The sequence below is a fragment of the Trachemys scripta genome, chromosome 7, assembly GCF_013100865.1.
Source record: "Trachemys scripta elegans isolate TJP31775 chromosome 7, CAS_Tse_1.0, whole genome shotgun sequence".
Classification (NCBI taxonomy): Eukaryota; Metazoa; Chordata; order Testudines; family Emydidae; genus Trachemys; species Trachemys scripta.
This window is the reverse complement of record NC_048304.1, coordinates 7,896,589-7,912,416: the sequence shown is the minus strand read 5'-3', so window position 1 is coordinate 7,912,416 and position 15,828 is coordinate 7,896,589. Positions and strand designations below refer to the sequence as shown.

General features: G+C 41.3%; 1 protein-coding gene across 1 annotated transcript in view; it reads left to right on the top strand.

Annotated features, from left to right (window-relative positions):
* Positions 1-587: 587 nt before the first annotated feature.
* The window catches only part of SUCLG2 (succinate-CoA ligase GDP-forming subunit beta), a 203,497-nt gene continuing 188,256 nt past the window's right edge, over positions 588-15,828 (top strand). The window contains exon 1 of the mRNA XM_034775745.1: positions 588-714. Within this exon, the coding sequence (XP_034631636.1) occupies positions 631-714 (84 nt within the window). The 5' untranslated portion in view covers positions 588-630. The remainder of the gene's footprint in view (positions 715-15,828) is intronic.

Sequence of the window (15,828 nt, the reverse complement as noted above, 5' to 3'; positions counted from 1 at the left end):
CACCCCAAAACCCATACAACCCCTCCCCCACAGACACCCCAAAGACCTCTCCCTGTACACAACCCCACCCCCACAGACACCCCAAATCCCCTCCCCCACAGACACCCCAAAGCCCCCTCCTTCTACACAACCCCTCCCCCCAGACACCCCAATACACAACCCCTCCCATAACACCCCAAAACCCCACACAGCCCCTCCCCGCACAGATACCCCCAAACCCCTCCCCCACAGACACCCCAAATCCCCCTCCCGCTACACAACCCCTCCCCCACAGACACCCCAATACACAACCCCTCCCATAACACCCCAAAACCCCGCACAACCCCTCCCCCCCGATACCCCAAAACCCCTCCCTCACAGACACCCCAAACCCCCTCCCACTACACAACCCCTCCCCCACTGACACCCCCAAACCCCCTCCCGCTACACAACCCCTCCCCCACAGACACCCCCAAATCCCCCTCCCACTACACAACCCCTCCCCCACTGACACCCCCAAACCCCCTCCCGCTACACAACCCCTCCCCCACAGACACCCCCAAGCCCTACTTCCCTCCACACACCCGCCCGCGGGCGGCGGCGGCGTTGGCTCCTCCCCCGGCTCGGGGCAGCCCACGTGGCCCGGCTAAGATGGCGTCTCCCTTGGCAGCTCAGGCTGGGACCGCGCTGCGGGGGCTGGCCCGCCGCTCCGCCCTGCTGAGGGGCCGTTTCCCGGTGAGTGCGCCTGGCTCCCTCCGCCCGCCCCGGGCTGCTCGGGGGGGAGCCCTTCCTCCCGGGCGTGGCAGGTCCCTGGGGGACCCCCGCCCCCTCTCCTGGGGGGGGGCTGATCAACGAATGCCCCCCCCCCATGTCTCCCTCTCTCTGGGGGGGTCGGTCAGTGGGGGTCCCCACACTGCCCCTACTGCCCCCACTCCTGGCCCCTTGCCATGGTGGGTGTTTAACGCGTGCCCATCAGAACACCCTACCTGGGCAAGGCTACAAAGTGCTGCCTATTTATACCTGCATCCGATGAAGTGGGTTTTAGCCCACGAAAGCTTATGCCCAAATAAACGTGTTAGTCTCTAAGGTGCCACAAGGACGCCGCCTTGTTTTTGCTGATTCAGACTAGAGGCTGCCCCTCTGAAATCTGCAAAGTTCACAACCCTCCTGTTTCAGGCCGCGCTCCTGAAGTTTTCTTCTTTTTCCACTCTCCCCTGCTGTGCTGTGGGAGGCAGCCCTTGTCCTAAAGTCGAGGACAGCCTCCTGCAGATGTGCTAGTAACTAGAGGGAGGTTATCTGATGTTTAGGGTTACGCCCCTACAGCTTTAGAGCAAATGAGGTATGTGCAGGATTTGTCAAAAATATGCAAAAACCGGGCACCTCCAGTGAGCACGGACGTGTCTTCCTGTTTAGTTTATGGAACTTGGCTTTCTTCTGACTTCAAGAGTGTCATTTATTTGGGAGTGTATTGAAATCTTTACTTAGGTGGTATTATATTTGCAGAAGGAAAACAACAAGAGGATTCTGATCCTGCATCCTTTTGCCCATGTAAACCCTTATGCTCGTGGGTAACAAGTTGCAGGATCGCATCCTAAGGCATAATCTACACTTAAAAGTTAGGTCCGAAGTAAGAACTGTGCTCGGGGTGGGAAAATTCCCACTCCTGAGTGCTGTAGTTAAGCTGACCACACACCCCCGGCTAGTTTAGTGAAATAATTCTTTTGTCGACCTAGCTACTGCCTCTCATGGCACGTTTCAGGAAGGAGGATTACGTTAATGGAAAAATCCCTTTGGTCGCTGTAGGAAGTGTCCACACTATCGCAGTAAAGCAGCATAACCATACTGTTGACATGGCCAAAATCAGCAAATGGAAAATGGTCTGCCTAGTTTTATTGTGTTTGACAGCTACTAAGTTTCACGTCTGCTCTATGTGCAAGGCTTATATGACCTTTTTCAAAATGTGAACCTACTGCTTGTTCGGATTTCCCATTTGGGCTAATTTATGTAGAAATCTGGTAAACTGAGGAGAGTTCCTTTTTTTGGGAGCCTGTTTAATTACAAAAGGCCATCTGAGCAATGTTGTTATCCGTTTTCTTGGTGTTGCTTAATGAGACCAAAATTAACATTTGTGTAATTTTAACCAGGATGTGAATATTATGGTTTAAATCAAATTAAAAACTACCTTCTGATAACTATTTCCAGATGGTTTCTAGAGTAGCCTTTTAGATTTGGTTAATTATTTCATCTGCAAGTCTTCCCTCCTAGGCGCCCACTCCTAGTTTTCTTAATGCAAATGTAAAGTGTATCATGGCTGCTTATTATTATCTTGTTAATAGCTATTTGACAGTGGTGCAGAATGCAAAGAAATAATATTTTAATTAAATCTATTGTTAATTGTTTTTAACTGTGGAAAAACTCAGCATAATACATTATTTAAACAATGCAGTAGGAAAGACACTATATTTCTAGTAATGTTATCATGCCTGGGATGGTGGAATAAAAATAAAATGGGAAGACTACCAGATTTGCCCTTGGTGCTCTTTGTTCTAGGAGTACAAATCCTGTAGGCTTCTGTGGGAATTGCACTTGTATAACTAAGGGAACAGCTGGGTCTGTGATGTCCAGGGCACACTAGTTTACCCAAGAAGGTCAATAATTGATCTACATGCCATAGTTTTGTGATCTTAGTGGCATTATGAAACATTTAATGACCCACTTCCTATAGTCTTTAAATTAGGCAAAACTTCCCTGTAAGTTAATGGGAGTTTGGTGTTCACCAGGACTGCAGGCTCAGGGTGTACAGTAATAATCATAGGGATAAAATTAGACATGCATTGTAGACACGGTATTGTTGGCAGCCAACCGCTTTATTTTTCCTTTTTTATCAGGTCAGTAGCTGCACAGCTATTTGCTTTGGTCCATGCTTCAGAGTATAAGTATTTTCCCAGCAGCAATGCCCTCTAGAGCTAACGGAGCCTGTTTCCAGTCCTGTTCTGCTCTGCAGGTGTCATTCCCGGTAGTACAGTATTCCATGAGTTTTATTTCAGATAAAGTACGTTGTTGATCCTGAATGTCACTTAGTGGAAAACAAATAGTACTTCTATGTCTGCCTGGACCATCTGTAACCAGAGGCAGATTAAATAATTGTTCACTCCTAGTTCAGTTTTAAATCTAGAACTACCTGTACCAACTATATCCACCTTCCTTTTACATAAAGTAGTTAAATGGTAAATGATCATGGGTGTAGTATTTGACAGTTAGATTGAACTGATATCCAAGGACACACTTTCGTCCAAATGTAAGTACTATCAGTCTTATATGTTAGCTCCAAGAGCATGTTGGTGCTAAAGATGTGATCCTGGCTGGCACAAGATGCTTACAATGTATAATCCTGATTCTGCAATACAAATTGCACAGGCAGATGCCTGCACCTGTCTGAAGCTGTATTGACTTCAGTAGGGCTTAGTGGTGGGTGCAGAGATCTGTCCATGTGGATCGGTTTGAACAATAAGACCCAGATCCATAAACGTATTTGAACTCCTAACTTCCGTTAATTTCAGTGGAAGTTGGAAGCCTAAGTATCTTCTGAGGATTTGGGCCTTTATGAAGATCTGGGCCTTGTAAACACTTACCAAAGGTGATAGGCTCAGTTCCGTGAATAGTCCCACAGAAGTTGTTAGAATTATTTACAGTAGTAAGCACTAGGTCCAATAATGTTGGCAAGAATGGGCCAAAATGGGGTACAATGCCTTCAGATGTGTATGTTTGGTGTCTTGCACAATATTGATCAGGGCCTCTGCGTATTATTGTAATAGAAATAAAGAACAGTGATTATAAAGGTTTTTATTGCATTTCTTCCATGATTCCCCCCCCATTTAGCTTCTAATTCATTAAAAAATGTCTGTGGGCCCCAGTCCTTCAACCAATGTGTGTAACCTTTAACTACTGTGAGTAATTTCACTGATTTTGATGACACTATACAGGTATTAAAGTTAAATGTGTGCTAAAGTGTTTGCTGGATTGGGGCCTTAATTTGGACACTTTGTATATAGAAGCAAGGACTGCGTAGGCCCTTCTTGCTGTCTGAGGTAGAGCTCTTTATTGTCATAGTATCTTTTTGTGAGTATATTTGTGCTGGAATTTTGCCCACTACCCTGTAATCTTGGTGATTTATTTGCAGGAATGATTTTTGTCTAGAATGCGTGTTGTGCACTATACAAAAATCATGAATCTTTTTCTTGTTGCCAAAACTGACTGCGCTGGTCATTACTGTATTGAAACAGAGAAGTCATTTGAATGAATGTGGGTGGTACTGCCTTTGAAATCTTCAGGAACAAACACATTCCTCTATAAAACTTAATTTTAAAGGAGCAGTATATAGTACTTAGCCTTGTCTTTTGTCATAGTTCCTGGTTTCAGAAATGATACATTTCTTATACTTTAACTTTCTGTTGGTTGTTACATTTTTACAATTGCTAGAGTAAATTTCATAGCCTGATTCCTAACTTCCTTTCTCTTATATTTTTAATAAATTATGCAATGGTTCCTGCTTACAGAGATTATATTTTATCAAGTCCTTCAGGAAAAATAAGACATGGATCTCAGTTGTCCACAGTGTCCCTGTACAAGAGAATGCAGGCCCACTCTTCTTGGAGCAATATTTATAAAGAGCTCTGAAAAACACTCTAGAGACCATTCTATGACAGAATTCAATGGAACCCACTGCACTGCCAGCCTACAAGATTGAAGTCTCCTCTTTTCTTGAGTGGGAGTTGGGTCCTATGGGAGTATAGAGTGTTTTCAAAATAGTCTCAGAAACAGTAAACTAAATATCAGCAATGAATATAAACAAGGGTAATTGAGACTGGATTATTATTTAGTGACAGGAGTCCCCTGTAAAAACTTGCCAGTTGCCTTAGCAAAATTAGCAAGTTTTTAAGGGTAACCACTGAAAATCCATAAAAAGTCTTCCATTGTTTCTGCAAATGGAGAAAACTTTCCAACCAGCATAGTAGTATCTGAAGAAAGTAGTGATCCAAATAAAATTCATACTCTGTCATACCACAAATGGATATATTGAAAATAAATTATAGTCCAAAACCAGAATTCTCACACTTTTCCTCTTGGGTCTTTAGCTTCATGTAAATAATTTAAACCTTTCTTGGAGATTCAGACTATACTTCAGTTTGATTCTTTGTGGATGACAGATTTGCCCTTGAGCTCTAGTTGTATTATGTCCAGAGGGCCTTGAACCCTGCAGGCATGCAGTGCATGAAAAGCTTGCAGATTTTCATGGATTTCCTTGCAAAAAACCAAAATGTGGAGCAAACCTTTGGCCCGTTCCTCCTGTGCTAATTTACAGAGCCATGACAGTTCCATTGGACATTATGATATATCTGTTATGGTATGGGGAAGCAGTGGTTATTACTGCAAACATAATATTTTTGCCCTGGTCAGATAATGTACGTTGGAAAATCTAACCTTAGGTAGACCCTGATCTTGCAAGTAATTCCATGCAGATAGACCCTTGTGCCTTTAAGACAGTGAGACTCTGTGCTGGTGACCACAGCTTTATATAAAGGCAAAAAAACTTTGCCATGCATCTACTTTCTATTCTGCTTCTATTGAGCACTTTTCAGACTGACTTTTAGGTATCTAGTGGAGCATGTGTGAGTGAGAGACAAAGCCAGGTGGACAGAGCACTGCAGTGGGAGCTGAGAGGGACTTTTTGGGTACTCATTCTGATTGTGACACTCTGAGGATAAGGACACTCATCCTCCCTGCCTTAATTTCCACCCAGTTCACCTAAACAAATGGCACCTCACATGGGTATAGTTTGGATTAATTAGCAGTTTGTAAAACCTAGTATAAGAATAACTAGTGGTACGGAATGTACTTTCTAATGCACTATTTATAGCTGTGGGTAGACACTGTCTCTGGAGAATCAGTATTCATTTGTAAGAACAACTTGGTGTTCTTTGAAAGAGTTCTTGTATTGTATAGGTATCAAAGTCACTTTCCTCCTATCACCTTGTTTTTTCCCCTTCCTCTGGCACGGTAACATGTTTGGTAATATTATGCCATATCCTTGCAAAACATTGGGTCAACAGAAAATTTTGTTTAACCTCTATTTGATTCTGTTGTCTACCAAATGACCTGCAGAACAGATGTCATGAAGAATGCTTAGGAGTTTGAGCTTGGGTCTTTAATAACCACAGTTTCCTTATATAATTATTGCTCTCCCACCCTGTGTCAGGCTGGGGTAACTATTCCCTGTATATTTTCTTTATACCCTTCTCCTTTCCTTTTTTTTTTTTTTTTAAGGGGTTGACTGTCATTGTGAACTGTAAATTCCTTTGCTTTTTAGGGATGTCATTTTGTTAAATCCAGCTCATTGTTTAGTACAGTTTTGTGGTTACTTAACCAAACTCTTGCCAAGTGTCTGATCATGCCTTCAGTTGAGTATCTGAGTGTATTGTTCCCTCAGGCAGCCCAATCTCTTTTTTTTTTTGTAGCTTCAAGCATATACTTCGCAGCTTTGAGCATATACCCCAAGGAACTACTCCAGCAAATCCACTTCTTTAACATGCTCTGCTGAAGAAGCAAGCTTCTAGCCATCTGCTGAGCCAGTGTATCTGTACTGTCATCTTTTTTACACGAAATTCTTTAATAAAATGTGGGGCTTCATGATATAAGCATGAATGGTTATGACAGTAACTTAGAAACTGGTAATTATGCACTGATCCATAATTAATATTTATTCAATTACAAATCAGATCAATAGTTTAGAGACTTGGAGTTCTGGGATGAAATTAAGTAGAGGAAAACTTTAGACTGAATATTGAAGTATTTTCTAACAGTGGAGTTTGCTGGACTGTTTCTCGGGAAGGGTTGGTACTCCAATTGCTTGTGCCATTTAAAAAAAGAGATTGGACAAAGCACTGAACATATACTGTAGGCAGAAATCCTTCCTTGGTGTGACAATGTACATGATGACCTGAAGCCTTCTCTATCTATTTTCTGATTTATCCTGCTGCTGCTGACATAGTCTCACATAGCAGCCAAATATTGTTGGTTGTCTGAAGGGAGAATTCAGAAAAGTTACAGATGGTAACGATAACATCTTTATACACGCAAACATTTATTTGTAAGGACAGATTTATTTTACATTGTTAATCCCATTGTATGCTGATTCAGAGAACAAAAGATATTCAGTAAATATAGGCTTATGAATATCACCTTTATCCACAGGGGAATTACCAGCTTTCTATTTGGTTGATTTTTCTCTCTCTCTCTCTCTGCTTGCCCATAGACTTCTCAAACAGCAACAGTGCTCCATCTTCCAACATATTGAATTAGCTTTTGTTTCTTTTTGTCTGTCTTTTGGTGACCTGACAACATATAAGTCACTATCTGCAGAAATCATAATATTGTAGTTAGACACGTCCTCAGTGTTGGGTGGATGCATAGCAGACTTTGTCTTAAAACAACTCTTTTAATTTATTTAAATTTCCCTTTTTAATATCTTGGGGTCCATAGATCATATGGTGTATTTAATGATTTTGTGACAAATTCTTACAGAAATATAAAGTCCCTGATAGTAAGTCAGCATTCAAAATTAGGCCTGTTCTGTGAATATGAAGTGTTAAATTGTTGCTCTGAAAGTCATAGATTCATTTGTGTATATTGCATGAAACACTCTCTCTTTAGGTTTTACTTAATTCGAGTAGTACTGATTATTGATTGGCACTGGAAAACACAGTAATTTAAACATTCACTTCTACCCTCTCTATCCTGTATAATTAATGGTTCAGGTTTAGTTTTCTTCTTTTCATAATTTAAAGGTATGGATTCTTGCTGTCTACCAATGAAGGACCAAAGGTTATATACAAGTTCTTATCAGTTAAATGAGGTTGTACAAGCTGCATTGTAAATGTTGCAACTTTCCTGTGTGCTTTTTTGCTCTGCAGAATGAATGTGACTTTTTATGTAGTGCCCATGCAATTTAAGTTAATAAAGCTGAGATTCATCTTAAAGATGGTGTAGTAGATGGAATGCTGACCTGCAGGATTCAGTGGACCTTAATTTATGTCCTTGTCCCAAACTGAATTAGGTTTTTAAGATTAAACTGTACATGGAAGAGTTGCATTTGTCTGAAAATGAATAAATACTTTGAGGTCTCAGTAACATCAATTTTAAAAACACCCAGTCATATGTGGTGTATTCAGAATACTTTAGGAACATAAGGAAGCTCTTAGGAATAAAAACTGGCCAAGATGAAAAATGGGAAGGTATTACAAGAACAGGTAAACTAGAGCATAGATAATGAGCAATAGTCTCAATTTGTGTTGCCGAAAAAAGAGAAATGTTCTTACTGTTGTTTACTTTAGCTATGGTACCTAACTCTTGTCCACTTAAATACTCTGAGATGTCAGAGACTTAGATGAATTCTGGCAGGGAAGTAGGGGTGAGGGAGATTTTTGAGCATATTTGTTAGCTCTCCCTGATTGTCAAAGATTTTTGGCTAAAAAATGAAGCAGGACACTAAACACTGGGCACAAATTACCAAAGGAACACTTCATTATTCTTTTAGATCTTCCTCTAAGGAGTCCATAGACTAAAGAACAATTAAATGGCAGCCAGGAACGCAGTTACTGCTTAACAAAAAAAATAATAAAAAAGCTCCTGATACACAATATTGGCATGAAAGAGTCTGGTAAAGGAAAAATGTACACGTGCAAGGCAGAGGTAAAAGTACCGTGAGAGTGACTTTGGAATTCACATTAACAATCACTTGCTATAATTTTTAGATACCTGTAATAGCTGTAAGCAGAGCTATATATAAAAGCCATTTGCAGTGCACAACAATAAATTGTATTGGTCTCACAAAACCCAGGAACTGTGATTTATGTTCTTGAGTGCCATCTAAGTGTGGGGACCCTGTTTAATCATTTACATATATATGTAGACATTGCTTTTATAGACCACTCCTATAACAATAAGCAAACTAAGACAGAGGTTAAGTGACTTGCTTGGTGCCACAGATGTAGTTGGGGCCAGAGCCGGGTTGAGTGGTGAGGAGTTCCTGATTCCCACTTCAGTCCTCAAATACAGAACATGAGCTGCTTCCCCTCTCCTCTCTTACTCCCATTTTTCAAATGTCCAATATGAAACTGGTTTGAAGACGATTGGCCGGTTACTGATTGGCTCATCTCCCAACAGCTGAGTGTTCTCGCTCCTCTATTCATTCTGTACTGTCTCTTATGTGAAGTTGGTGTGGGTTGGCATTGGGCTTGCAGGTGACCTGTCACTTAGTGCCTCATTAATGTTGTCAGCTGACAGGTAGGTAGTGTTTTTAGCTACTGGAAGAACACACTTCTGATGAAGGACTGCTCTCTCTTACTCCCTCAGCTCACTGATTAGCTTTTATTGTACAATGAACTTCCCTAGGTCTAAGTGTCTGTCATTTCAAATGGCTGAGCATATGCAGTGAATGTACCTGCATTTCCAGGAAGCAAGACTGCTTTGTTTTAAAGATGACTTAAAAATAGACTTTTATTTTTCTGAGGTGTTTGATCAGTGATGTTGGAAATGTAGAAATCCACTTTAAGGTCAAAGTCTCTGATGATGAAGAGATAACACTGTTTGCCAGAAGCTGGAAATGAGCGATAGGGGATGGATCACTTGATGCTTACCTGTTCTGTTCATTCCCTCTGGGGCACCTGGCATTGGCCACTGTCGGAAGACAGGATACTACTGGGCTAGATGGACCTTTGATTTGACCAGTATGGCCGTTCTTATGTTCTTAACACTGCTTATAGTGTTCCAGACCCTTGCTTTGGGATTTGATGATGACAGCAGTGTACATTTCCATCATGTGGTTTTCCAATACCCAACATGACTAATGGAGAAATACTGGTTAAAAAGTGATAGGTGGAAAATGCTTGTAACATTTGGTCCCCTATTCCAGCCACACCAGCATCTGTGTGGCACTTATTTAGGGGCTTGCCTCAATTGAATATTTTTTTACTTTTCAGTTTCACTCCAACTGAATAACCCAGGAAATCAGAAGGTTGTATTCCTTCATGGATGTACCATGGTGACTTGAGCTCATTTCAGTCTAGTCTGTGGAAACAATCTAGTCTGATACTTCACAAAAGGGAGCTATGTAAACCCACCTGGATTTAGTAAACTGACTTGCACGTCAAGGTACACTTTGGACAGTTCTGTTTATGTATTATATTTTCCTCTATTTCTCCTATTCCCTTTCTATTACAATGGATATTTGCATCTTTATTGTTTAAAAATATTGTGCTGCTAGCTGCTCAAAATCATAGTCTGCTGTGGTGATGTGATTAGATACCATAAAGATTATTATAGTATGTGACTTCAAGTAATACAGAACAGGAGCAGAAAATTTCTTAAAACAGTGATCCCATTTTATGCTTGATTCCGTAGTAAACACAAGAGAATACAGGAAAATATTGGCCAGACTGTTTCTAAATTGAGTGTTTATCTAAGTTTTCCATAAAGTGTGAATGACTCCTGTCACCATGTCTTTGTGGGTCACAACTGAGAATATCAAATTCAGGACAAACTGTTGAGAAATAGGGAAGACATACCCCCAAAGTGGTGGTTATTCTCCTTTTAAGATATACCAAACCAGCAACAAAAGTAAACTTCTGTTTGACCACACTGGCTAACAAGAAGTCAGAAAAGGAGTTTCCGTAGGCAATCCAGTTCTGGATTCAATACCCAGGCACTAGACTTAAAGATGAGTGGTTATTAAAACCAGTTTCATCAAATCAAAAGATGGTTCTGCTCCTAAAGGACCAGCCACACACCCAGGTCAATATACAACTCAGATCTTACCCAATAATCATGCTGTTGCCAATCCTTTAGGATCTAAAATCTAAAGGTTTATTTATAGAAAGAAAGATGAGAGTTAAAATTGGTTAACAGAATCAAATATATACAATAAATGCAAAGTTCTTGGTTCAGGCTTGCAGCAGTGATGGAATAAACTGCTGGCTTAAGTCAAGTCTCTAGTTGCTTCCAAATAATTGGAAGATCCTCAGTCCCTTGGTTAGAATGCTCCCATTAGTATAAGTTCATAGTCCAGAGACTTGAGCAGGAAAGAGGCAAAATGGAGATGTTTCCAAGGCCTTTTATAGCTTCTGCCATGTGGAGGGAAGTCCATTGTTTCAAACAAAGCCCTCAGCACAGCTAGTGGAAAATTATAGGTAGCAAGATGGTGTTTGGAGTCACACGGTCAAGTCACATGTTCATGCATGATTGCACTAACAGCAGAGGGCTTTACCGATACTCTAGTTGTTCACATGAAAGTCCATCAGGCATGGATGGGTGTCTTCCATGGTCCATTGTGGGTTAAGCCACTTCATTTGAATAGTCCCTTTAAGATGTGCAGGCTAAATACCTGTGGGTGTTACCCCAGGAGCAAACATATTTGAAATACAGGTATAGAGCCAATGCTCATAACTTCAAATACAAAAATGCTACATGCATACAAATAGCATAATCATATTCAGCAAATCATAACCTTTCCATAGACACCTTACTTGACAACCTTTGTACAAGATTTGTTGCAATTATATAACCTCATATTTTAATCAGATAACGTCACAACTCCTTAACAGACTTCTTAAAAAAATATATTCTCTAATGTACAGCAGTATTGAAACGCTTTGTTGATAAAATGATTACTTGAGTTAGGAATTCAGAAGCACTTGTGACCAACTCATTGGTCGTGGCTTGGGTTTCTTAAGAATTCAGAAAGTTTAAATTAGGTTGAAGTAAGTATACTGAAAATTCATAGGAAAGCATAGTCTGAACATCATAAATGTTTTATCTTTTTGTAGGTGGTAAAACAGCCTTAGATTTTCTTTTTCTGCTGGCTGTATTAAATATGCAACGCATTTCTTCAATGTTATATTTTGCATAAAAGTGTAATTTTTACCTTGTAGAAAAATTATGAAGTTAAACATTTTATAAGATGAGAGCAAAAATATTAAATTTCCCCTTAAGATATTTAAAATAAAAGGAACATTTCTAATTTATGTGGAGAAGATATTTCATTTCACTCTTTCAGTTAGTAATGCATATCACCAACAATCATTTTTTTGTAAAGGCAGGAAACGTATTACAGTATTTTCTGCAACTGATTACACAGTTGTATATTGCAGTCTATTTTCAATAGATACTTCAAAGCCCTTATTTTTAGGTCCAGGAAAGCTGCCTTTCCTAAAGCTTTGAAGTTGAAATAAGCAAAATGGCCATAATTTGACTAAAAATAATTACTAATGGAAAACAGTGCTATTGATAGCTAGTCCATTGACAAAATAGAATTGAATCTGTGAATTTTTATTACGCTTACATTTTATCCAAAAAATAGGTTTATTTAAAAGCAATGAAAATTGAGTCCAGAAATGTGAAGGTGCTCCGAGCGCCTTTGAGTTATAAGCATGTGGATGCTCAATAAACATCCCAAGTACTGATTTATAATGTTGAAGTTTTGTAAATCCTGAAGTTTGTTTAAAAACTGTCATAAATATTTATTTTGCAAATGTTTTCTGATTTAATCTGGTTGTGTGACATTAAGCAACCCATTAAGGTGGGTGTGGTAATATCTTTTACTGGACCAACTTCTGTTGGAGAGAGAGACAGGCTTACATAGAGCACTTCTTCAGGTTTGGGAAACTTGCCCAGGCTTGGTCTACACTAGGAACTTATGTTGGTGTAACTATGTTGCTCAGGAGTGTGGAAAATCCATCCCCCCGAGCAACATAGTTATGCCGACCTAACTCCCGGTGTAGACAGTGCTGTGTTGAAGGGAGGGCTTCTCTCATTGACTTAGGTACCATCTCTCTGGGAGGTGGAGTATGGGAGAAGTTTTCCTGTCAGGTAGCATCTTCATTAAGTGCTATAGCAGGACAAGTGCACCACTGTAAGTGTAGACAAGCCCTCAGAGCTAAATACAAGATAAATAAACAGATGGTTTAGCAAAAGTAGTTAACACACATTTCAAGGGACCATTCAAGGTGAAGTGGCCTGTTAACACCCCTCCAGTCATAGGGAGGAAAGGAAGGGGTCGGAGAGGCAGCTGGCTGAGGGGGGGTTATTAGATTGTTGCAATAAGCCATAATTCCAGTGTCTCTATTCAGTCCATTGTTTTTAGTGGCTAACAAAGTTATGTTTTTAAGCTCCCAGACTCATCTTTTGAAAGTATTGTGTAGGTTTCCTTTGAGAATGAGGACTCATAGGTAGGGTGACCATATTTCCCAAAGTGAAAATGGGACGCCGTGCGAGGCTGGCCTGAACCACTTGGTGTCACCACTGGCCTGAGGTGCGCCCTTCCCCCCCCGTGCAGGGCTGGCATTGCTGCTGGTTCCCCTCCCCCCTGAATTTTCCTCTGCACCCAACTTTTTTGTCCAGACTCGCCATTTGTCCCGTTTTGCTCTTGCCATCTGATCATACAAACTTACATTGGTATAACTACATTGCTCAGTGGTGTGAAGAATCCACACCCTTGAGCGACATGGTTATTCTGACCGAACCCCTGGTGTAGACGGTACTATGTTGATGGGAGGGCTTCTCCTGTCAATAAAGCTACTGCCTGTCGCCGAGGTGGATTAACTATGCTGATGGGAGAAGCTCTCCTGTCAGCATAGTTGCGTCTTCACTGAAGCACTGCAGGTTTTTTATTCCTGGAAGAATTCTGCGCCACTGCGCACACGCAAAATTTGTATCCGGCACAGAATTTTTTTCTGCAGAAAAGACATTATGCCTGAGAAGTGCTGCAGTTCTGCCTTTTATCCACCGAAGGCCACTGTGGTGACAGAACAGCCAGCTGTGTTCATCACCGCACCCTGCCCCCGGATCCAGGTTAGGACAGATAGAGTGGGGAACACAGGGCTGCTGGGGGTGGGGAGATGTCACAGAAGGTTCAGAAGGGCTAGTGGGGGAACAGACTGAGATGCGGGCTCAGGAGCTAGTGAGTGACAGCATTGAGCCAGGGCCTGAATGGGATGGGGGCTGCAGGCCCCAGGGGGATGGGAGAGGGGGGCTGCATAGCCACATGGGGGCAGGGGCGGATATGCCTGATTGAATGGGAGAGGCTTGGGGTCAGCCAGGGTCGACTTCCCAACTCCCTAACAATCCCTCCCTCCCCTCCCCCCAAAAAACCTATTTCATACTTCTCCCACCTTCACCTGTCAACCCTCCAGGTCCACTCCCAGGCTCCTTCTCTCTCCCTCAGCTCATCTATTACCCCTGACTCCCCCAAACCTTTGCACTACTTCTGAGGGATGCGGGAAGTACATTTCTGTATTGTAGTTTAAATGAATTACCCAACGTTCTCTATTAACTTGCATGGTAAGGAATCTATTTGTCAAAAAAAAAAAAAAAAATTACCTGGATCTTTTTTTTTTGGGGGGTCTGTATTGTTACAGTCATACATGCTGACAGGTTTTTTGAAATAAATTACCAAAATAATTGAAACTGGCGTGATTAAATTGTTATTTTGACAGATAAAATATGCAGAATTTTAAAATATTGTGCACAGAGTTTTTATTTTTTTGGTGCAGAATTTTTAGGTTTTTGGCACAGAATTCCCCCAGGAGTAGTTTTTAAGTGTAGCCTTACTCAGGGCAGGTCTGTGCCTACACAAGCACTTTTGTTGGTAAAACTTTTGTTGGTGTGAAAAAAAAACATCCCTCTAATGGACATTTTTTGTTTCAATAACAAAAGCGCTGGTATGAACAGTGCTATGTCAGTGGGAGACGCGCTCCTGATGACATAGCTGCTGCTGTTGCTTGTTGGGGTGGTTTAAATATGCTGATGGGCGAGCTCTCTCTCATCAGCATAGAGCGGCTACAGGGAGACCTTACAGCGGTGCAGCTGCAGCGGTACACCTGTGCTGCGGTAACATCTGTAGAGTAGACATAGCCTAAGTTTCCTAGGTCTGAAGAACAGCTCTGTGTAAGATAGAAATCTTGTCTCTCTCACCAAGAGAAGTTGGTCCAATAAAAATATCTTACCTCACCCACCTCTTCTCTCTAATGTTCTGGGACTGACGTGGCTACAACAATACTGCATATGACACTCAGCAAGTCAGAGGGGTAGCCGTGTTAGTCTGCATCTGTAAAAAGCAACAGAGAGTCCTGTGGCACCTTTAAGACTAACAGATGTATTGGAGCATAAGCTTTCGTGGGTGAATACGTGCGTCTGACGAAGTGGGCATTCACTCACGAAAGCTTATGCTCCAAAACATCTGTTAGGTGCCACAGGACTCTCTGTTGCTTTTTAGTTTTGTTGACATCCTCATTGCAGTAAAGGAGATTTGCTTACTATGTGAAAAGCACTATATGAGAGCTCAGTAGTGGTGGTAGTATATTTTATTTATTTATTTATAATGTGGTTTTAGGCAAGTCATTTAGGCCAAAATATTTCAAACAGGAGTGCATAAGATAAGGTGAGCACATTTCTATTTAGGTTAGCTTTTCAGAGTTGCTAAGTACCCACAAATTCCAATGAATTCATTGGGCATTGTGGGTGCTCATTTCTTCTCAGAATTATACTTTAAATGCTAGGTATTATTAGTGTTTCGTATGACTTGCCAGCCTTTACAGTGTGCCATCCTGAGGGATTTTTTTGCAGTTTTTCTGTTAACGTGTTAATAGAGAGTTTGATGCTCTCCTGCATCCAAAAATCTATTTGGTATGGAAGCGGGGGAGCTGTGGAGGATCCAGCTATGGCTCCTTGAGTCTGTGGGCTGATATGCACGGCCAAGCCCCAGCAGCTGTTCAGATTTATGCTAGTTGAGTATTGGCA